The sequence below is a fragment of the Muntiacus reevesi genome, chromosome 8 (genome assembly GCF_963930625.1).
Source record: "Muntiacus reevesi chromosome 8, mMunRee1.1, whole genome shotgun sequence".
Classification (NCBI taxonomy): Eukaryota; Metazoa; Chordata; class Mammalia; order Artiodactyla; family Cervidae; genus Muntiacus; species Muntiacus reevesi.
Window position 1 is genome coordinate 44,385,134 of NC_089256.1, and position 25,360 is coordinate 44,410,493.

Here is a 25,360-nt window from a genome sequence, read left to right on the forward strand (position 1 = left end):
TCTATTATTAGTCACTAATTTCCAGTCTAGTGAAAAATCTTTTGTCTTCCTAACCAATTTATGTATTAGAAAATATTCAGTGCTACTTTTTGGTAATTGGTTATTTTTTAGTGGAGGGAGAAGTTGATGATTTTCGTCTGCATCTAAACAACTTACCAGATTCTTTTTCTTCTAAGACAGTTTTAGTAGTTTGTTTTTTTACTTTTCTATATTTATATGTTTATTATTTCATTTCTTGTTTTATTAAATTAGCTTGAATCTATAAAACAAATCAGAATAATAAAAATGAACATGTGTTTCTTCTTCCTGACTTTAATGGGAATGGCTATACCTTTCTACTGTTCAGTGTTATATTTGTTGTGATTTTTGTTATTGTTTTCCTCTAATCCCATTTTACATAAGATGTTTACTTGGATTGACTGATGAATTTTATCAAATGTCTTTCCAGAACCTGTTGATATAACAGTGAAGTTTTATCTTTTGATAAAACTTGTTTTAATGAACATCAATACATATCCTGATACTGAGCTTTGTCAATTTAAGTGAGTTTAGGCAGCCAAACTCCATCTAAATTCAACAAAGATATACTTAATTTTTTTTTCTCTTCCATGCTTATGAAAGAAAAAATACTAATGATCTCCTCTGGGTTTATAAAGAAAACTCATAAGTATTTATATTTTTCTGAAAATGCTATTTCAATTTGAATATTACTATCATGGGAACACATTATTAAATGAAACAACCAATAAGAATTATAGACGTTTAGAAACTATACATTGCATTCACAGAAAGTAGCATCAATCTGTAAGGTACAGACTTCTTTTTAGAAATGGTAGTTGCAAATACATTTATATCATGAAGAATATTATTTGCTTTTCTGTATATCTTGTCAAGTCTTATTTTGTAAGCAGAAGTGCCCTCAGTGTCAGGGTTGGGGCCTGGAAAACTTAAAGTTCAGGGAAAGAGAAGAGTGAAATATGTTAGTAACAAATGAAATATGAGGTACTTAAATTTCTGGAATACACGTTATTTAGTTATGGTTTATCATCATTTAGTAAACATTCCTGGATTGGATTTACTAGTATCTTATTGGTATTTGTTCCTGTATTAAGTACTTACTTTATAATGCTTAAAACAATCTAAAATCATGTATACCGTAGTATGTGATGTGTTTCCTGTGGAATCACTATGACAGATTTTTTTCATCACTTGTGACCTTTGTGTAGTAGTCTATCTCTCTTTCTATTCCTAGAGATAGGCAGCAACTGATTTGCTTTTAAGTCATTAGGGATTGTTTGAACATTATATAAATAATTCCTCCCTTTCTTTCTTTGGCTGTCTGTCTCTCTCTTCTTTTTCTCTCTGAATCCATAAACCCAATGTGTTTAACACGTTGAAAGATAATTTGAGCAGCTGGGGCAAAGTTTAGGATTGAATTAATGACAAGCACATAAAAACTTAGAAAATGCAAATTAAAAAATGTAACATCAGGGGATAAAGCATTTGTGAGGTAAAATAAGAGAGCAGTATTAATAGAGTGTTAACACTGACGGCTATGATTTGTTGAGAAGATGGAGATGTGGCAAGGGTGCTTGTATGTGTAATGAAGAGGTGGGAGAGAAGAAAGAATTTTTTTGAGAAGTCAGTTAATAGCTATATAAAAATGTCATTTTCAGATACATTAGGTAAATGCCCAAATAAATAGCAAAAAGATTAAAAAATGGTTGCCTCTAGAAAGCAGGAGATGGGCAAAGGAAAGGGATAGATTATTTCTAATTTTTATGGTCTGTCCTATAGAATTATCTGACATTTTAAAATTATTTGCATGATTGAATGTGATAAAAATAAAGTTAAAATGAAAAAAGAAGAAAGAATATACAGATTTAAGATTTTAATGTTAAAAATCACATTTCTATTCCATACACTTCCAAATATCTTATAAAATGGGAGTATATTTGGGATTTATCTTTATTCTTCTTGGTTATATACCCAGGAGGGAAATCCCTGGGTTATAGGGTAACTCTGCTTCACATTTTGGGGAAAAATGAGTTGTCTTTTATTACTGAGTTGTAAGAGTTCTTTATTTTTTTCTGGATATAAATTCCTTATTAGACATGATTTACAAATACTTTCTCCCTTTATGTGGGTTTTTTATTTTTTTACTTTTTTGATAGTTTCCTTTATAGCACAAAATTTTTAATTCTCACAGGGGTCAATTTATGTTTTTAATTTTATTGCTTTTGGTGTCATATCTAAGAAACCATTGCCTAATCCTAAATCACCACGATTTAAAAGCATGTGCTTTCTTCTAAAATTTGTATAGTTTTGCCTCTTACATTTAGGTCTATGATCCATTTTGAGTTATTTGTATTTGAGTCCAACTTAATTATTTCGCATGTAGATATCCAGTTGTTGCAGTGACATTTGTTGAAAGACCCTTCATTTCTCATTGAATTGTCTTAGCACCCTTGTCAGTAATCAATTAACTGAAAATGTGAACATTTATTTCTGGGATCTAAATGCTGTTCCACTTATCTAAGTGTTTATCCTTATGCCAGTAACTCATTGTCTTGATTATTGTAGATTAACATAAGTTTTAAAAATGGAAAATATGAGTGTACCAGCTTTGTTCATCTTTTTCAAGATCATTTTGATTCTGGGTCTCTTGAGTACTCATATGAACCTTAGGGTCAACTTGTCAAATTTTTGAAAAAAAAAACAACAGATTTTTTAGGGGTTGCATTGAATTTGAAGATCAGTCTGGGGAGTATTATCACCTGAACAATCTTAAGTGTTTTAATACATGTATATGAGAAGCTTTTCCTTTATTTGTTGCTGCTGCTAAATCGCTTCAGTCGTGTCCGACTCTGTGCAACCCCCGATACAGCAGCCCACCAGGCTCCTCCGTCCCTGGGATTCTCCAGGCAAGAACACTGGAGTGGGTTGCCATTTCCTTCTCCAATGCATGAAAGTGAAAAGTGAAAGGGAAGTCACTCAGCCGTGTCCGACTCTTCAGGACCGCATGGTCTGCAGCCTACCAGGCTCTTCCGTTCATGGGATTCTCCAGGCAAGAGTACGGAGTGGGGTGCCATTGCCTTCTCTGTTTTCTTTATTTAGGTCTTCTTTAATTTTTTTCAGCAATATTTTATAGTTTTTAGCATGTAAGCTTTATCCTTCTTTTGTTCATTTCATTACTGAGTATTTTATTCTTTTAGTTGCTATTGTAGATGAAATTGTTCTCTTAAGTTTGTTTTTGGATAGGGTATCACTAGTATATATAGAAATATAATTTGTACATTAATTTTGCAATCTTGCCTAATTTCTTTTTAGTTCTAATAATTTTTTCAGTTATTTCTTAGGTTTATATGCATAAGATCATGTCATTAGCACATAGTTTTAGTTATTTTTCAAAAAGTCTGGATGTCTTCCCCCCACCCCCACCTAATTGTTCTGGAAAGGATGTAGAAGTGGCAAGAGCGTACACACTTATTCTATTCCTGACCTTAGAGGGAAATCATTCATTCTTTCACTGATTAGTACGATGTTAGGTGAGGGTTTATTGTACGTACCATTTATCAGATTGAAAAAGTTCTCTACAGTTCTTTTGTTGAATGTTTTTTAATATGAGTGGGTATTGGATTTTTTGAAATAATTTTTCTCCATCTATTGAGGTGACCATGTGATTTTTGTACTATGTTCTATTGAGATAGTTCCGTCATGCAGTTGTGTCTGACTCTTTGCGACCTCATGGACTGCAGCATCCCTGTCCTTCACCACCTTCCAGAGTTTTTTCAAACTCATGTCCAGTGATGCCATCCAACCATCTCATGCTCTGCTGATCCCTTCTCCTCCTGCCTTCAAACTTTCCCAGCTTCAGGGTCTTTTCCAATGAGTCAGCTCTTCGCAACAGGTGGCCAAAGTAGGGGAGCTTCAGCTTCAATCCTTCCAGTGAATATTCAGGGTTAATTTCATTTAGGATGGACTGGTTTGATCTCCTTGCAGTCCAAGGGACTCTCAAGAGTCTTCTCCAATATCACTGTTCAAAAGCATCAATTTTTTGGTTTTCAGCCTTTTTTATTGTCCAGCTCTCACATCTGTTGAGATAGTATATTAAGATAGTATGTTACATTAAATATTTTTTTGATGTTAAACCAGTTGTACATTCCTGGGATAAAATCTACGAAGTCATATTGTATTCCTTTTCATATGTTGCTGGAATTGGTTTTGTTGTTGTTGTTCAGTTGCTAAGTTGTGTCCAATTAGTTGCAACCCTGTGGACTGCAGCATGCCAGGCTTCCCTGTTCTTCACCAACTCCTAGAGTCTGCTCAAACTCGTGTTCATTGAGTTGATGATACCATCCAACCATCTCAATCTCTGTCAGCCTCTTCTCTTCCTGCCTTCAATCTTTCCCAGCATTCAGGTCTTTTCCAATTAGTTGGCTCTTCACATTAGGTAGCCAAAATATTGGAGCTTCAGCATCAGTGCTTCCAATGAATATTCAGGGTTGATTTCCTTTAGGATTGACTGGTTTGGTCTCCTTGCAGTCCAAGGGACTCTCAAGAGTCTTCTCCAGCACCACAGTTTGAACGCATCAATTCTTTGGCATTCAGCCTTCTTTATGGTCCAACTCTCACATCCATACACAACTACTGAAAAAACCATAGTTTTGAATATATGGACCTTTGTTAGCAAAGTGATGTTTCTGTTTTTTCAATATGCTTTCTAGGTTTGTCATGGCTTTTTCCCAAGGAGCAAGTGTCTTTTAATTTTTTGACTGCATTCACTGTCCACAGTGATTTTGGACCCCAAGAAAATAAAGTCTGTCACTGTTTCCACCTTTTCCCCATCTATCTGCTGTGAAATAGAAAACGATCTTCATTTTCTGAATGTTGAGTTTTAAGCTAGCTTTTTCATTCTGCTCTTTCAGCTTTATCAAGAGGCTCTTTAATTCCTCTTCCCTTTCTGCCATTAAGGTGGTGTCATCTGCATGTCTGAAGTTATTGCTATTTCTCCCATCAATCTAATTGATGTGTGGCATCTAGCTGGGCGTTTCACATGATGTACTCTGATATAAATTAAATAAGCAGGGTGACAGTATACAGCCTTGACATACTCCTTTCCCAATTTGGAACCAGTCTGTTGTTCCATGTCCAGTTCTAACTGTTGCTTCTTTACCTGCATACAGGTTTCTCAGGAGGCAGGATAAGGTGGTCAAGTGTTCCCATCTCTTGAAGAATTTTCCACAGTTTGTTGTGATTCACACAGTCAAATGCTTTAGTGTAGTCAATGAAGCAGAAGTAGATGATTTTCTGTAATTTCCTTGCTTTTTCAGTGATCCAACAGATGTTGGCAATTTGATCTCTGATTCCTTGGCTGTTTTTAAATCCACCTTGTACATCTGGAAGTTCTCAGTTCACTTACTTTTGAAGCCTAGCTTGAAGGATTTTGAGCATTACCTTGATAGCATGTAAAATGAGCGCAACTGTGTGGTAGTTTGAACATTCTTTGGCATTGCCCTTCTTTGGGATTGGAATGAACCTGACTTGTTCCAGTCTTGTGGCCACTGATGAGTTTTCCAAATTTGCTGGCTTACTGAGTGCAGCACTTTAGCAGCATCCTTTTTGGGATTTGAAAGAGCTCAGCTGGAATTCCATCACTTTTACTAGCTTTGTTTTTAGTAATGCTTCATAAGGTTCACTTGACTTCACACTCCAGGATGTCTGGGTCTAGGCGAGTGATCACACCATTGTTGTTATCTGGGTCATTAAGACCTTTTTTTGTACAGTTCTGTGTTTTCTTGCCACCTCTTTTCAATATCTTCTGCTTCTGTTAGGTTCATATCATTTCTGTCCTTTATTTGTCCATCTTCCCATGGAATGTTCACTTGGTATCTCTCATTTTATTGAAGAGATCTCTAGTCTTTCCCATGCTAATGTTTTCTTCTATCTCTTTCCATTATTCACTTAAGAAGGCTTTCTGATCTCTTGCTATTCTTTGGAACTCTGTATTCAGATGTGTATATATATCCTTTTCTCCTTTGCCTTTCATTTCTCTTGTTTTCTCAGCTATTTGTAGGGCTTCCTCAGACAGCCATTTTGCCTTGTTGCATTTCTTTTTCTTGAGTTTGATTTTCCGTGTCCTGTACAATGTTATGAACCTCTGTCCGTAGTTTTTAAGGCACTCAGTCTATTAGATCTAATCTCTTGAATCTATTTGTTACTTTCAATGTATAATCATAAGGGATTTGATTTAAGTCATACCTGGATGATCTAGTGGTTTTCCCTATTTTCTTCAATTTAAGTATGAATTTGGCAATAAGGAGCTCATAATCTGAGCCACAGTCAGCTCTTGGTCATGTTTTTGCTGACTGTATAGAGCTTCTCCATCTTTGCCTGCAAAAATATAATTAGTCTGATTTTGGTGTTGACTGTCTGGTGAAATCCATATGTAGTGTCGTCTCTTGTGCTGTTGAAAGGTGTTTGCTTTGACCAGTGTGTTCTCTTGGCAAAATTCTGTTAGGCTTTGCCCTGCTTCATTTTGTACTCCAAGGCCAAACTTGCCCGTTACTCCAGGTATCTCTTGACTTCTACTTTTGCATCCAGTCCCCTATAATGAAAAGGACATCTTTTGTGGGGGGTTGTTCTCGAAGGTCTTGTAGGTCTTCATAGAACCATTCTACTTCTTGTTTTCAGGCACTAGTGTTTGGGGGCATAGACTTGGATTACTGTGATGATGAATGGTTTGCTTTGAAAATGAACCCAGGTCATTTTGTCATTTTTGAGATTGCACTCAAGTACTGAATTTTGGACTCTTGTTGACTGTGGGGGCTACTCCATTTCTTCTAAGGGATCCTTGCTCACAGTAGTAGATATAATGGTCATCTGAATTGAATTCACCCATACCCATCCATTTTAGTTCAGTAATTCCTAAAATGTTGATATTCACTCTTGGGACCTCCTGTTTAACCACTTGCAATTTGCCTTGATTCATGGATCTAACATTCCAGATTCCTATACCGTATTGTTTTTCAACAGCATTGGAGTTTACTTTCACCACCAGACACATCCACAACTGGATGGTGTTTTTGTTTTGGCTCAGCCTCTTCATTCCTTCTGGAACTATTTCTCTGCTGATTTCCAGTAACATATTGGACACCTACTGACCTGCGGGCTTCATCTTTCAGTGTCAGATCTTTTTGCCTTTTCATACTGTTCATAGGGTTCTCATGGCAAGAATGCTGACGTTTTTTTCCATTTCCTTCTCTAGTGGACCACGTTTTGTCAGAACTCTCCACCATGACCCATCTATCTTGGATAACCCTACATGGCATGGCTCATAGCTTCATTAAGTTATGCAAGACTGATCCTTGTCATCATTGTTCTTAGTTTTTTGTGATTGTGGTTTTCATTCTGTCTGCCCTCTGATGGATGAGGATAAGAAGCTTGTGTAAGCTTTCTGATGGGAGAGACTGGCTATCAGGAAAAGTGGGTCTTGCTCTAGTGGGCAGGGCCATGCTCAGTAAATGTTCCACTTTTCTGCTGATGAGTGGCTTGCTAATATTTGCGGGGGGGATTTTTATACCCATATTAATTAATAATTAGTGGTCTTTAGTTTTCTTTTCTTGTGATGACTTAGTTTCCAGAATCAGGGTAATATTGGCCATAAAATGAGTTGGGAAGTGTTCCCACCTCTTCTTCTTTTTTTTTTTTTTTTTGAGAGAGAGAAACTATATTCTGATTATTGTTATCCACATTGATCTGCATGAGATTTATGAGTCTCTCCCTCTTGACAATTTTGTTTATAAGTCAAAACAAGGAAAATTGAGAATGAAGAGAGAAACACCTCAGTTAAGGATCATGAATAGAAAGTGGATTTTGTTGCTAAGTATATTTTTGCCAATTTAGTTGAGAATTCTTTGGAGATTATAGAACAATAGTTTGTTGGTTAAAGACACTGTGGTATATTCATACTATAATGAGCTCTACAATCTTTAAATAGGTTGAAGTACATCTAAACATGTTTTTTTGTGGAAATATTTCCATAACGTGCTATTAAGTAAGAAAAATGCAGATTTGGTTATAGATTAGTTAATATGCTTTTGTATATATGTTCTTATGCTTTAAAGGAAAATGAGGAATTTATGCAATAAACTACTTGTTTTATCTGGGAAATGAATTTTAGATAAACTACATGCTATGTTTAATCTTTTCATCTTTGAATATTTACAAAAGCAATATATTATAAAAATATTTCCATTAAAAGTAGTTTTTGGAGCACTAAATATTTGACTGAACAAGATATAGAATCTTTTTTCCTGAGCTATGTGGGTCCTCTATTTTTTTAAAGGTTCTAGCATATTTCATTTTGAAATTAATTCATCTAATATTGCATATTCCTTTTTTACATGTTAGTCTTATCTCTTTTGTGATATTGTGAGCTCTTTATATTTTTCTTTTCTTTCTTTCCTATTGTGATATTATGAAACCTTTCAAACATACAGTGGAGTTGAAAGAATTATACTGGAACACTCTTATTTATATGCTAAAGCACAAATATTATTATGCCATTTTATGAGTTTTGACTATAAAGTATACACATGTGTAATTCAAACCTTATCAGGATATAGAATATTACCTTCACTTAGTGAAGTTCTTTTTATGCCCTTTCTAGTCAGTTCTCCTCAAGTCAACCACTTGTCAAACCAAGTGGTCAAAGTCAAAACCAGTTCTGATTTTTTTCACCATAGGTTAGTTTTGCTTGTTTATATGATATTTGTAATCATACTACACATACTCTTTTGTATGTATACACATACACATACACGTAGTTTTTTCTAGGTTGTTAAAGCTGTTAGGGGTGTACTTATACAAATTAATATGTGGACATAGGCTCGTCATTTTCTTGGTTACATACATAGGAGTGAATTTTCTAGGTCATAGGACAGGTATATGTTTAGTTTTTAAAGAACTGCAACATGTTTTTCCAAAGTGTTTGTGATTTAACACTCCTGCCAACAACACTTGGTTGTCTTTTTTATAAAATTAAATAATTATTTTAGTAATTCTGCTGGTTGGATAGTGGTATCTTGTGACTTCAGTTTTTATTTCCCTGATGACTATTTTCAGTATTTTCTCTTTCAGACAGTTCGGCATGGTTTTCCTTATCAGCCCACCACATTAGCCTTTGATCCAGTTCAGAAAATCTTGGCTATTGGGACGAGAAGTGGTGCTATACGAATGTATCCTTAATTTTTGGTTCATTATTTACTATATTAATACCAATTACATTTCCTTAAATATTCAGGTAAGTGAAATATTTATGACCAAATAAATTTTATTGTTTATTTAGACATGAGTAACCCACGTCATCAAATTAATTGGTATATTTTTAATGTTTGTGAGATAAGTATTGATGTCCCTTTTAAAATCCTTGATATTGGTTGTTTTGTGTTTTCAGTTTTTTTCCTGGTTAGTCTATCTAGAAGTTTATTAACTGTACTGATTTTCATAAGAAGTAATTTTTGGTTTCATTGTTTTTCTGTATTGTTTTCCTATATTTTATTTTATTGATTCCTGATTTGGTCTTTTTTATTTCCTTTCTATTGATTAATCTTGGGTTTCATTTTATCTTCTTTTTCTGGTGTTCTAAGGTGAAAACCGAGGTCATGGATTTGAGAAATTTCTTCTTTTCTAATATATGCCTGTAGAGTTGTAAATATCCTCCCAGATTTTTAGTGTCATCCCAGTTTTATAAATAAACTTTAAGATAATTATAGACGTGTAGTTTTTAAGAAGTAATATAGAAAAATCCCATGTACCTTTTCTCCAATTTCCCCCAATAGAAATATCTTTAACTATTAGTATACTACTACCACCAGGAAATTGATATACTCAAGGTAAAGATCATTTCTATCAGTGCAGAGATTTCTCATGTTGCCCTTTTAGAGCCGCATCCTTACCCTCCAGTTTCCTCAGCCTCATCCTTGACTCCTGACAATCACTTGTTTTTCTTTGTTTCAATAATTTTGTCACTTTAAAAATGTTATATAAATGGAATCATACCGTATGTAACCTTTTGAGGTTTGCTTTTTTCACTCAGCATAATTCTCTGAAGGCTCATTGAAGTTGTTGTATGTATTAATAGTTGAATATTTTTATTGTTGAGTAATGTTCCATGGTAGAGATGTACCGCTTGTTTAACCTTTCGCCTGCTGAAGGATATCTGGATTTTCAGTTTCTGGTTATGATTAAAACAGTTATGAACATTTGTGTACATATTTTTGTGTGGACATAAATTTTAATTTCTCTTGTATAAATGTCCAGGAGAGCAGCTGCAGGAGTTGTGCAATAGTTGCATGTTTAGTTTTATGAGAAAATCCCAAACTGTTTTCCAGAGTGGTCATAACATTTTCATTCCCACCAGTAGTGTACGAATGATTCTGTATCTCTATATCATTACCAGCATTTAGTGTTACTGTAGCCATTCCGATCATTTTCTGGTGATGTCTCATTATGGTAGTGTATATTTTAGATACTAATCTTTTGTCAGATATATGGTTTGCAATTATTTTCTTCAGTCTTTTTCTTTTGTTTGTGTTTTATTTTTAAAAATTTAAGTAGTTAATTTGTAATGTATTAGTTTCTGATGTACAGTTAAATGATTCATATATATATCTTTTCTATTCTTATCCATTATAGTTTATTACAAGATATTGCATATAGTTTCTTATTTTGTATAGTAGGACCCTGTTGTTTATCTGTTTTATATATACTAGTTTGTATCTGCTGATCATAAACTTCTAATTTATTGTTCCCCCTTCTATCCCCTTTAGTAACCATGTTTCATTTCTATGACTGTCAGCCTGTTTTGGTTTTGTAAGTAAGTTCATTTGTATCATACGTTAGATTCCACATATAAATGGTATTCTTCTTCCAGTCTTTAGCTTATTTTTTCACCCAGTTAATCGGACTCTTAGAGTCCAGCCTATCAGTTTTTCCTTTATAGATTGTGCTTCTTCGATATCACCTTTTAGAACTCTTTGTCTCACTTTGTATCTTATTCTCTTTTTTTCTAAATTATAGTTTATACATTTTATATTTAAATACAGGTTCCTTTTTGAGTGAACTTTCTCTTTGTATTGTCTTGTTTGCTTTTCATAGTAGGGTAATACTGAATTCATAAAATGAACTGAGAAATGTTCTCTCTGCATCTGTTTTCTGGAATATTTTGTATAAAATTGGTGTTAATTCTGTAAATGTTTGTAAGTATTTTCTAATGAGAGTACCTGAACCTGGAGACTATGAGATTTTATATTACAGATTCACTTTTTAAAATTAGTTATAGGACTACTTTAGCTTTCTATTTTATTTGGATAGTTGGTAGTCTGTCTTACTAGTGGTTTGTAAATTTTTATTGATTTTTTTTTTTTTTGAGGAACTTGCTTTCGTTTAACTGACTTTGTTTTATTCTTTCCATTTTATCCTGAATTATCTTTATTATTTCTTTGAGCTTATTTTGCTCTTTTTTTTCTAATTTTTTGAAGTGGGAACGTGTTATTGATCTGAGAATTTTCATTCTCTTTTCTAAGATATACATTTAGTGTTATTAATTCTCCTCTTAGCACAGCCTTAACTGATTCTACAAGTTTTGATACATGTGTTTGAATTTTCATTCAGTCATATGTAGTTTTAAAAATTGTCTTTGAGACTTCTTTGAATCATCAATTACTCAGAAGTATTTTAATTAAAAGGCAAGTGTTTAGAAATCAAAAACAAGAAAATTTCCAGTTTTGACTCCATTATGGTCAGAAAACACACACTTTATGATTTAATTCTTTTAAATTTGTTGAGATTTGTTCTGTGGCCTAGGATATGATCTGTCTTGGTAGATACTCTATAGACTATAGAAGAACATATGCATTCTTTTCTTTCTGATTGGAATGTTTTATATTTATCAACTAGATATTGGTTGATTGTGTTGTTGAGTTCTATATTCTTGCTAATTTTTGTCTGATAATTCTTGTCAAGTCCCTGAAATAGAGTGAATTAGGAACTCCAACGCTAATTATGGATATATTTTTCTCTTTCTAGCTTCATTAGTTTTGGCTTTCTGTATTTTTAGGGTCTGTGGTTTGGTATGCACACATTTAGAATTGTTATACTTTCCACGGATTGGCCCCTTTATCATTATGTAATGTTTTCACTTATCTCCAGTAATTTTCTTTGCTCTGAAATTGACTCTGTGTGATTTTAGCACAGCTACTCATACTTTTTAAAAACAAATTAGTGTTTACATGTTATAGCTATTTCTAGACTTTTACTGTAAACATATGTCATTGTATTTGAAATGAGTTTATTGTATATAGAATGTTGTTGGATTATTTTCTTTTTTATTGAGATATAATGGACATAAAATGTTATCTTAGGTTCATATGTACAACATAATTATTCAGTATCTCTATATATTGTGAAATGATCACCACAATAAGTCTAGTTATTGTGTCACCACATATAGTTACAAAAACTTTTTTCCTTCTGATGAGAATTTTAGCAGCTTTCAAATATAGAGTAGAGTAATACTAACTATAATCACCATGCTGTGCATTACATCCTCAGATCTTATTTTACAATGAATGTTTGACCTTCTGAGCACTTTCATCGATTCTGTCCACCCCACACCTCCTACCTTTGGCAGCCACCAATCTGTGCCCTGTTCTGTGTGTTCAGTATTTTGTTTGTTTGCTGTTTGGATTTCTGTTTTTTAGTGTGAGTGTATAGTATTTGTCTTTCTCTGACTTGTTTCGGTCAGCATAGTGCCTTCAATGTCCATCTGTGTTGTCACAAATGGCTGAGTAACATTCTGCTCTTTGTGTGTGTATGTCATGCTTTCCTTATCATTCATGGTGGAGAGTTAGGTCATTTCCATGTCTAGGCTATTGTAAATAATTCTGGAATAAATATGAAGGTACAGATACCTTTTTGAGTTAGATTTTCATTTCCTTCTGATAAATACCCAGAAGTAGAATTGTTGGATTTGGTGGTAGTTCTATTTTATTTTATTATCTTTTAAAAATATTTAAAATTTTGTATTGCAGTATAGTTGATCAACAATGATGTGTTACTCTCAAGTGTGCAGCAGAGTGATTCAGTTATACACATATACATATCTGTTCTTTTTCAAATTCTTTTCCTATTTAGGTTATTGAAGCATACTGAGCCGAATTCTCTGTGCTATACAGTAGGTCCTTGTTAGTTAGCTGTTTTAAATATACTAGTATGTACATGCTAGTCCCAAACCTCATTATGTTTTTCATAGTGCTTGCACAATTTACAGTCTCACTAACAGTGCACAAGGGTTCCCTTTTCTCTTTATCCTTGCCAACAGCTGTTATTCCTTGTCTTTCAGATAATAGCCATTTTAACAAAGAGATAATATCCCATTGCTGTTTTCATTTGCATTTCCCTGATAATTAGTGATGTTGAATGCCTTTTCAATACCTCTTAGCTATCTTTATGTCTGTCTTTTTTGCAAAAGTATCCATTCAGATCCTTTGCCAGTTTTTAATTGAACTGTTTGTTTTGCTGTTGGGTCATATGAGTTATTTACATATTGTGAATATTAATCCCTTACCAGACGTGGTTTGCAGATATTTTCTTCCATAGGATAGGTTGCTTTTTTATTGTGTTAACAGTTTCCTTTGCTGTACAGGAGCTTTTCAGTTTGATGTAGCCACACTTTGTTTTATATTTTGTTGTTATGTTTTTCTTTTTGTGTCAAGTCTGAAGACTCATTGCCAAGAATGGTTTCCAGGAGTATATTGCTTATATTTTCTTCTAGGAGTTTTATGGTTTCATGTCTTTTGTCCAAGTTCTTAATCTATTTTGAGTTAATTTTTGTATATAGTGTAAGATAGTGGTACAACTTAATTCTTTTACATATGGTTGTCCAGAAAGCTTCAGTGATGCAGTTTTTCCTGCATCATTTATTGAAGAGACGTCCTTCCTCTGTTGAATATTATTGTCTTTCTTGTAAAATACTTGTTGATCAAATATGCACTAGTTTATTTTGGGGGTCTTGATTCTATTACATTGGTTTATGCCAGTATCATATTGTTTTGACTACTTATAACTTTGTAATATAGTTTAAAATGAAGGAGCATGATAAGTTTAGCTTTGTTCTTCTTTCTCAAGATTGTTTTTGCTATTTGAGGTCTTTTGTAGCTGTGTACAAATTTTAGGATTATTTGTTCTAGTTCTGTGAAAAGTGCATGCGTGTTTTTCTAGGAATTCCACTGAATCTTTAGATTGCTTTGGATGGCTTGGACATTTTTAACAGCGTTAATCCTTCCATGCAAGAGCATAGTATATCTACCCTATTATTTATGTTTTCAGTTGCTTTCATCAGTGTGTTATAGTTTCCAGTATACATGTCTTTCACTTCCTTAGGTAAATTTATTCCTAGGTCTTTTATTCTTTTTGTTGTTGTTGTTGTTCTGTCACTCAACAGTTGTATCCAACTCTGCAACCACAAGGACTGCAGCTCGCCAGGCTTCCCTGTCTTCACCATCTCCCAGAGCTTGCTCAAACTCATATCCATTGAGTCGGTGATGCCATCCAACCGACTGTAGTCTGTCGGTTGTAGTCTGTCATCCCCTTCTCCTGCCTTCAATCTTTCCCAGCATCAGGGTCTTTTCTAATGAGTCAGCTCTTTGCATCAGCTTCCAAAGTATTGGAGCTTCAGCATCAGTCCTTCCAATGAATAGTCAGAATTGATTTCCTGTAGGATTGACTGGTTAATCTTCTTGCAGTCCAAGGGACTCTCAAGAGTCTTCTCCAACACCACCGTTCAAAAGCATCAATTCTTTGGTGCTCAGCCTTCATTATGCTCCAACTCTCACATCTATACATGACTACTGGAAAAACCATAGCTTTGACTAGATGGACCTTTGTTGGCAAAGTAATGTCTCTGCTTTTTAATATGCTCTCCAGGTTGGTCATAGCATTTACTCCAAAGAGCAAGCATCTTTTAATTTCATGGCTGTAGTCACCATCTGCAGTGATTTTGGAGCCCAAGAAAATAGTCTCTCACTATTTCTATTGTTTCCCCATCTATTTGCCATGAGGCAGTGGGACCAGATGCCATGATCTTGGTTTTTTGAATGTTGAGTTTTAAGCCAGCTTTTTTACTCTGCTCTTTTACTTTCATCAAGACATACTTTAGTTCCTCTTTGCGTTCTGCCGTAAGGGTGGTGCTATCTGCATATCTGAGGTTATTGATATTTTTTCCCGGCAATCTTGATTCCAGTTTGTGCATCATCTAGTGGGGCATTTTGCATGATGTACTATGCATATAAGTTAAATAAGCAGGGTGACAGTATACAGCCTTGATGTACTCCTTTCCTAATTCAGAACCAGTCCATTGTTCCATGTCCGGTTCTAATTGTTGCCTCTTGACCTGCATACAGGTTTCTCAGGAGTCTGATCAGGTGGTCTGGTATTCCTATCTCTTTAAGAATTTTCCACAGTTTGTTGTGATCCACACAGTCAAATGCTTTTGCGTAGTCAGTGAAGCAGAAGTAGATGTTTTTCTGCAACTCTCTTGCCATTTCTGTGATCCGATGGATGTTGGCAATTTGATCTCTGGTTCCTCTGCCTTTTCTAAATCCACCTTGAACATCTGTAGCTTCTCGGTTCATGTACTATTGAGACCTCAGTTGGAGAATTTTGAGCATTACTTTGCTAGCATGTGAAATGAGTGCAGTTGTTTGGTAGTTTGAAAATTCTTTGCAACTGTCTTTCTTTGGGATTGGAATGAAAACTGACCTTTTTCAATCCTGTGGCAATGCTGAGTTTTCCAAATATGCTGACATATTGAGTGCAGCACTTTCACAGCAGTATCTTTTAGGATTTTAAGTAGCTCAGCTGGAATTCCATCACCTCCACTTGCTTTGATCATAGCGATGCTTGCTAAGGTCCACTCAACTTCGTACTCCGGGAGTCTGGCTCTAAGTGAGTGATTGCACCATTGTGGTCATCTGGGTTATTAAGATCTTTCTTGTACAGTTTTTCTGTGTATTCTTGCCACCTCTTCTTGATATCTTCTGTTTCTGTTAGGTCCATATCATTTCTGTCCTTTATTGTGCCCATCTTTGCATGAAATGTTCCTTGGTATCTATAATTTTCTTTAAAAGAGCTCTAATCTTTCCCATTCTATTATTTTCCTCTACTACTTTGCATTGTCCACTTACGAAGGCTTTCTTATCTCTCCTTGCTCTTCTTTGGAACTCTGCATTCAAATGGGTATATCTTTTTTTTCTCCTTTGTCTTTAGCTTTTCTTCTTTTCTCAGCTGTTTATAAGGCCTCCTCAGGCAACCATTTTGTCATTTTGCATTTCTTTTCTTCAGGATGGTTTTGTTCATCTCCTCCTGTACAATGTTCCAAACCTTCGTCCATAGTTCTTCAGGTACTCTATCAGATCTGATCCCTTGAATCTGTTTGTCACTTTCTCTGTATCATCATGGGAATTTTATTTAAGTCATACCTGAATGGCCTAGTGGTTTTCCTTACTTTCTTCAATTTAAATCTGAATTTTGCAATAAGGAGTTCAGGATCTGAGCCACAGTCAGCTTCTGGTCTTGTTTTTGCTGACTCTATAGAGCTTCTTCATCTTCAGCTGCAAAGAATATAGTCAATCTGACTTTGGTATTGACCATATGGTGATGTCCTTGTGTAGAGTTGTCTTGTGTTGTTGGAAGAGGGTGTTTGCTATGACCAGTGTGTTCTCTTCACAAAATTCTTTTAGCCTCTGCCCTGCTTAAGTTTGTACTCCAAGGCCAAACTTGCCTATTACTCCAGGTATCTTTTGACATTTGTATTCCAGACCCCTGTGATGAAAAGGACATGTATTTTGGTGTTAGTTCTAAAGATCTTGTAGGTCTTTAGAGAACTGTTCCAGCTTCTTTGGCATTAGTGGTTGGGGCATATACTTAGATTTCTGTGATATTAAATAGTTTGCCTTGGAACCAAACAGAGATGATTCTGTTGTATTTGAGATTGCACCCAAGTACTGCATTTTGGACTCTTGTAGACTATGAGGGCTACTCCAGTTCTTCTAAGTGATTCTTGCGCACAGTAGTAGGTATAATTGTTATCTGAATTAAATTCATCCATTCCAGTCCATTTTAGTTCACTGATTCCTTAAATGTCGATGTTCACTCTTGTCATCTGTTTGATCACTTCCAATTTGCCTTGATTCATGGACCTACCATTCCAGGTTCCTATGCGGTATTGTTTTTTTTACAGCATCGGACTTGACTTCCACCACCAGACACATCCACAGCTGGATGGTGTTTTTGTTTTGGCTCAGCTTGTTTGTTCCTTATGAAATTTTTTCTCTGCTCTTCTGCAGTAGCATATTTGGTACCTACTGACCTTGGGAGTTCATCTTTCAGTGTCAGATCTTTTTGCCTTTTCTTACTATAGTGTTCATGGGGTTCTCAAGGCAAGAATACTGAAGTGTTTTTCTATTCCCTTCTCTAGAGGACCACATTTTGTCAAAACTCTCCACCATGATCCATATGTCTTGGGTGGCTCTACACAGCATAGCTCATAGTTTCATTGAGTTAGACAAGGTTGTGATCCATGTGATCAGTTTGGTTAGTTTTGTGTGATACAATTGCAAATGGTATTGTATTCTTAATTTCTCTTTCTGGTAGTGTATAGAAATGTAACAGATTTCTGTGTATTAATTTTGTATCCTATAACATTACTGAATTTATATATTATAGTAGTTTTCTGGTGGAGACTGTAGAATTTTCTATGTACAGTATATTGTCATCTGCAATGAGTGACCATTTTACTTCTTCCCTTGCAGTTTGAGTCCCAGATGGGTATGTACAGTTTCTTGGTGAGCCCTGTCAATATACTCATCCCTGAAAAGAGAGGGTAGTGATCGATACTGCTTCATTTCAAGTGGGTGGAGTGGAAGTTCACCTTGCCACTGTACTCCAGTGACATCAGTAGATAAAGGAATCATAGTATCAATCACTTCTCCCTGCACCACCTTGTTTTGCCTCATTGATGTGAATAGTGGTTCAGCTACTATTAGGATTCTCTGATATGATGTGGTTGCTGACTAGCTCTGCTTCACCCACCTTGTTCAGTCTTGTTGCTGTGAAGTAGAAGTTAGAATTCTGCTTCCAAATTATCACCTTGCTGACTTGGGGTGCTAGGAGGGTGTGAGTGAGCCCCACCTTATACTACCTCATTCAAACTTGTTGCCACTGTACTCCAGTGCTGCCATATCTTGTTGGAGAAATTAAAATAACTTCCTTATACTGGTAAGAGGATAGAAGATCAACTGCTGATTTAGGCTCAATAGTACTACCCCATCAGGGTTGTATCGCTGCCCCCGCCTCACTGCTGTGGAGATGGGGATTCAGCATCCTGCTTAGTGCACTGATATAACCTGGCAGTGGAACAAAGTGCTCCCTGCTTCTTCCAGGCAGGGGATGGGTGATTAACAACCTGCTTGTGTCCTTAAATACCAGTTGCTATAGGATTTAAAGCGTACTCTCTGCATGGTGGGAGTGAGATGAGGTAGATGATCAGCTCCCTAGTCAGTCCTCTTGAACTCCATGGAGTGGGAAGGAGGAAAGTATGGTTTTTTCACTGTTGTTTGGATAGAATAGGATGGAGAATGCCACAGTTTGCTTTTAGCCCACCCTCTTCTCAGTCCTTTTGGAGAGTAGCTTTTCTTGGATTTTTTGTTTTTGTCTTTATATTTCACCTGTGCTAGTTGGTGGTACTGGGTTGAAAACTTCTGCAGTGCCCTGTCTAGCATATATGGGACACAAAGGAAACTCAAGGAACTCACTACTGTGTCATTCCATAAGTCCTGAGATGCCTAGACATTTCTTTCTTTCTTTCTACCTCAGAGTTTACTTTTGCTTGTTTATAATGTTATCTCCAGGGTTTTTGCTCTTGTTTTCAGTTATGAAAGACAGAAACTGGGAGTAATAGGGCTGTTCCCTCTTGGCAGAATTGTAATTCCCCATCTCCAAATTTTAACATGTGTTTTTCTTCCATTCAGCTTGAATTCTTTTCTAATTTCTACTTGTTTTCTTTAACTATGGGTTATTTATAAATGTTTTATTTAGTTTCTGAATAATAGAGATTTTTCTAGAATTCTTTCATTATTGATTTCTAATTTAATTCCTTTGTGGTCAGACAGTATATGAATTGAATCCTTTTAAATTAACTGAAGCTTGTTTTGTGGCCCTGTCTGTGGTCTATCATAATAAATGCTAAATGAGTGAGAATTTTGAAATGAATGAATATTTTGCTGTTGTTGGTTGGATTTATCTGTAAATATTAATTAGGTAAAATTGAGAGTGTTGTTCAAATTTATATTTTTGCTGACTTTTTAAAATCTACTTCTAATAACTGAGAGAGTGGTATAGAAATCCCCCACTAACATTTTAGATAGATCTGTTTATCCTTGCAGTTCTATCAGTTTGTCTTATTTCATGTATTTTGAAGCTCTGTTTTTAGTTGTATGAACAGTTAGGAGTGTTAGGTCCTTTTGATGAGTTGACTCTTTTAACATTATGAAATGACCTTCTTTGTCTCTGGTAATATTCTTTGATCTGAACTTTACTTTTTCTGATATGAATATAGCTGCTAAAGCTTTATTTTGATTAGTATTAGCATGGTGCATATTTTTCCATCTCTTTTATTTTAACCTATTTGTGTCTTCACATTTAGTGTATTCTTAGAGGCAGCATCTAGTTGGATATTGCTTGTTTCCCTAAGTTGACCATCTCCATGCTTTATAATTTTTTATTTACTTTTATATTAAAAATAGGTTTATGTTTTAACATAATATATGTTTTTAAGAGATGTTACTTTTCTTTTTAGAGAATACATTTATCAGTTTAAATTTCACCTTTCAGTATTTTCATATAGTAAATTTGACTTTTTTCTTTTAATATACAGTTCTATGAATTAAATACAAGTATACCTCATTTTATTTTGCTTTGGGTTATTCATTTTTATAAATGGAAGGTTTGTGGTAACTTGTGTCTTCAAGTCTATCAGCACCATTTTTCTAATAGCATTTGCTCACTTAGAGTCTCTGTGTCACTTTTTGTTAATTCTTGCAATGGTTCAAGTCATCCACCAGCAAAAAAAGTGTGACTTACTGCAGGCTCAGATGATGTTTAGCTCTTTGCAGCAATTGAGTATTTTTAATTAAGATATGTACATTGGATTTTTTAAGACATAATGCTGTTACACACTTAATAGACTACAGTATAGTATAAACATAATTTTTATATGCAATGGCAAATCAGAAAATTTGTGTGACTTGTTTTACTGTGACTATTTTCCTCTATTAGTTTTATAGTTCTAGCTTTTTAATTTAAACTGTGATTCATTTTGAGTTAAGTTTTATATATGCTATAAAGATGGGATCTATATCACTTTATATGTGGATATTCAGTTGTTGTAGTAATATTTCCTAAAAAGAAGTCTATCTCCATTAAATTGTCTTGATATCCTTGATGAAAATCAGTTGACTAAATATGTGAGGATTTACTTCTAGAATCTCAATTCTGTTCCAGTTAGCTATATGTCTACTCTATTTCAGCACATCATTGGTTTTGATTTCTATAGCTTTCTATACATTTTGAAGTTTGAGTCTTCCAACATTATTCTTATTTTTTAAGGTGTTTTTTATATATATATATATATCCTGGGTCTCTTAAATATCCATATGAATTTTTGTCTATTGTCTACTTCTGCAAAAATCATTGTCTTATCTATTTCTGCAAAAAAAAAATCCAGCTGGGATTTGGACCTATCCAAATTTCTTTGATTTCTTTGATTCTGTATTTGGAGAGTATTACCACCTTACCAATATTAAGTCTTTTGATCTATGGGCATTAGATGTCTTTCCACTTGTTAGGCCTTTAATTTTTTTCATTAATGGTTATAGTTTTTAGAATACATGTTTTGTACTTCTTTTGTTCAATTTATTACAGATTCTTTTATTACTTTACTACTGTAAATATAATTATTTTCTTAATTTTTGGATAGTGCTTTGTTAGTATATAGAGAAAGTTGATTTTTGTACATTGATTTTGTTACCTGCAGCCTTAATATTACCTCTTTTATTAGTTGTAATGATTTTTCAGTGTATTTCTTAGGATTGTGTGCAGACATACCTTGGAGATATTGTGGTTCCAGACCATTGCAATAAAGCTAATACCACAATAAAATGTCACATGAATTTTTTGGTTTCCCAGTGGATATAAAGTTATGTTTACACTCTGCCATTGCCTATTAAGCATGTGATAGTATTATGTCTGAAAAAATAATGTATGTGCCTTAATTGAAAAATACTTTATTGCTTAAAATGCTAATCATCATCTCACAATGCAGGGTTGCCATAAACCTTACATTTGTAAAAAAGCTCAGTGTCTGAGAAGTGCTAAAAAAGTAAAGCACAGTAAAATAAAGTGTACCTGTATGTACAAGATCATGTTATCTACAAATAGTTATAGTTCTTCATTTCTAATCTGGGTATCCTTTATTTCTCTTGTTCAGTTGCCTTGGATAAAACCTCTGGTACATATTTGTCTCATTCCTTGTCTTAGAAGGAAATTATTCATTGTTTCAGTAGTATGGCATTAGCAGTAGGTTTTTTGTACATGTTCTTTATCAGATTGAAGAAATTTCTTTCTATTGTTAATTTATTGAGAGTTTTTACCATGAAGGTGTACAAACTTTTTTCAAATACCTTTTCTCCACCTCTTGAGATGACCAAGTAATTTTTGTCTTTTAGTCTGTTGATAATATATGTATTACATTAATTGATTTTTTTGTTGTTAAACCAGTGTTGCATTCCTGGAGTAAATCTTAACAGATCATAAGAAATGACCCTTTTTAGATGTTGCTGGATTCATTTTGATTATTTTTTGCTAAATATTTTTATGTCTGTATTAGTTAATTATTAGTCTTTAGTTTTCTTTCTTTGTAATATCTTTGAATCTGGTATCAGGGTGAAAGTGAAGTCCTCAGGCGTGTCTGACTCTTTGTGACCACATGGACTGTAGCCTACCAGGCTCCTCCATCTATGGGATTTTCCAGGCAAGAGTACTGGAGTGGGTTGCCATTTCCTTCTCCAGGGGATCTTTCCAACCCAGGGATTGAACCTGGGTCTCCCACATTGCAGGCACTACTGGCCTAATAGTGTCTTATGGGAAGTGTTTTCTCTTTTGATTTTTAAGAGAGTTAATGAAGAATAGGTAGTAATCTTAACTTCTTAGTATATTTCACCGATGATGCCATCTGGGCTTTTCATCCTGGATAGTTAATTACTAAATCAGTTGCTTTAAAGGACTATTCAGATTTTAAAATTTCTTTTCTAATCAGTTTTGGTAATTTATGTATTTCTAGGAGTTTGTTAATTTCTTCTATATTATCTAATTTGTTGGCATATAGATTGTTTATCATATCCCCTTATAGTCTTTATTTTTATAAGATTTGTAGTCACATTTTTAGTTACTGACTAATTACTTGTGTATTCTCTTTATTTATGACTTCCCTGGTGACTCAGATGGTAAAGCATCTGCCTACACTGCAGGAGATCTGGGTTTGATCCCTGGGTGGGGAAGATCCTCTGGAGAAGGAAATGGCAACCCATTCCAGTACTCTTGCCTGGAAAATTCCACAGACTGAGGAATTATCTAATTTGTTGGCATATAAATTGTTTATAATATCCCCTTATAATCATTATTTTTATAAGATTTGTAGTCACATTTTAAGTTTCTGACTAATTACTTGTGTATTTTCTTTATTTAAGGTTGATGTAGCTAAATAAATTTTGCTGATTTTTTTTAAAGAACCAACTTTTGCTTTCATTGATTTTGTTTATTGTTTTATTTTCCATTTTATTTATATCAGCTCATCTTTTTTATTTCCTTTCTTCTGATTGCTTGGGTTTAGTTTTCTCTGCTTTTATTGTTTCCCATGTGCAATTTTAGATTACTGAATTGAGATTTTTTTTGTGTGTATAGATGCTTATAGCTCTTAACTTGTGTCTGAGAACTGCTTTATCTGTATCCCCTAAGGTTTATTATGTTGTGTTTTAATTTAAAAAAAAATATTGAAATACAGGTGTGTTACAATGTTGTGTTAGTTTCTGCTGTGCAGCAAAGTGAATCAGCTCCTTGTATACATATGTCTCCTCTCTCTTGTTTAGTGTCATATGTATATGTTTTCTATCTGTTTTTCTTTCTGTATTTAATTTCTAGATTTCTTTCTTTTTCTTTTTTAGAAAAAATGCTTGGTGTATTTTTATCCTTTTGAATTTGTTTAGACATGTTTTGTGACATAGCATGCACTATGTCCTGGAGAATGTTTTATATGCACTTGAAGGATGTATAGTCTGCTATTAGGGGATGTAAGTCCTCTGAATGCTATTAAGTTCAGTTGGTCTAGTGTGTCATTTAAGACTACTGTTTCTTAGTATTTTTTTTCTGGATACTCTATTGATATAAGGCACTATTCAAATCCTCTACTATTATTGTATTACTGTCAGTTTCTTCCTTTACATCTGTCCATATTTGCTTCATATGCTTATGTACCATTATATTAGCTGTATGTGTGTTAATGAATGTTATATCCTCTTGTATTGATCCTTCTATCATTGTATAGTTGCTGAGTCATGTTCAACACTTTGCAACCCCATGAACTATAGCCTGCCAGGCTCCCCTGTCCATGGGATTCTCCAGGCAAGAATACTGGAGTGGGTTGCCGTTTCCTCCTCCAGGATTAACCTAATACATCATGATAAATATTGCTCTTGAAAGAGCAAATTATTTTCCTACTTACAATTTTTTGCTAAAGATCTGCTATAAAAATAATTTATTCTCTCTATATTTTCCTGCTACAGTAATGCTAAAACATATCTATAGTCTCCTCAAACCTCAGGTGTTAAGAGCATATTATTCTGTTTGGGTTGGAACACTGCTTCACATAGTCAACATGTTTTTTTAAGGCACTCCAAGAACTCTCAAGGACAGAAAAAGAAAAACATTACTATTGCCTACAGATCTTTCAGTTATTTTTCCCCTCAAATTTTTCTAAATTAAATGTTGTGATAACCGGTTTTTCTTTGTTTTCCATGGTACAGTCTTTAAGTTATTTTTCTTTTACTTTGAGCCACTCCTTCATTTTCAAGTTGCTGAACAGGCAGGCTTTTCGTTTCCATGGAAAAGAATTCCTACGGCTGCAGGTAGGCGTTCTTATTCCACCAATCTTTTGTTGTGCCGTTGGACCCAGTGACTTAGGTGGAACAGTACAAGGTTTTCTTCCATGATGGATATGATATGGTAATAAGAAACTGGGATCTAACAGGATCCAGGGAACTGAGAGGCTGGAAGGCACACCAGGAAGTCTGCAGTGTGTTTTATGTAAATTGTATGCTGTCCTAGTAACTTTTCCATCAGAGGTTTCGTAGATCAAGAGAAGAATCTTCTGCTGCATGAGACAACAAGTAGGAACCCTGCTGCAAGCTACTTAATTTTCTTAGAATTATATAATGCCTTTATTTTTCCTCTGTGGTAGATCTTGTCTGATACGTGTATTGCTAACCCAGCTTTCTTGTTGTTTTCATTTGCATGAAATGTTTTTTACCTATTCCCTTACTTTCAGTCTGTGTGTGCATTTAGCTCTGAAATGAGTCTCTTATAGGCAGGATATAGATGTGTCCTTTTTTTTTTCTTTTAAATACAGTCAGCCATCTGGTACCTTTTGACTTGAGCATTTAATCCATTGACGTATAAACTGATTATTGATTGGTACGTATTTATTGACATTTTGTTTCTTGTTTTTTGTTTTATGGGTCTGCTCAGTTCTTTTCTTGTGGTTCAATGATTTTTTTTCTTAGTGCCATGCTTGTGTTCCTTTCTCTCTTGTTTTTGTGAATCTATTGTATGTTTTTGATCTGTATTTAACATGGGATTTATATATGTTGATCTATATGTCAACTTGTTACAAAGTGGTAGTCATTTAAGCTTAAACACATTCTAAATGATCTACATATTTTACTCCCTTCCCCCATGTTTTTGTTTTTGATGACATATTTTACACCTTCATATTTATCCCTTAATTGTTTCTTGTAGTTGATTTTACAATTTTTGTCTTTTAATGTTCACATTATCTTTTTTAAGTGGTTGATCCATAGTCTTCACTATATATTTGCCTTTATTAGTAAGATTTTTCCTTGCCTATGAATCTAGTAAAGTAATGCTCAAAATTCTCCAAGTCAGGCTTCAGCAATACGTGAACTGAGAA

General features: G+C 34.4%; 1 protein-coding gene across 2 annotated transcripts in view; it reads left to right on the forward strand.

Moving 5' to 3' along the window:
- The window catches only part of STXBP5L (syntaxin binding protein 5L), a 336,789-nt gene that overhangs the window by 40,428 nt on the left and 271,001 nt on the right, over window positions 1–25,360 (forward strand). For both annotated transcript variants that reach the window (XM_065942856.1, XM_065942857.1), the window contains exon 2: window positions 9,142–9,239. In XM_065942856.1, the coding sequence (XP_065798928.1) occupies window positions 9,142–9,239 (98 nt within the window). The remainder of the gene's footprint in view (window positions 1–9,141; window positions 9,240–25,360) is intronic.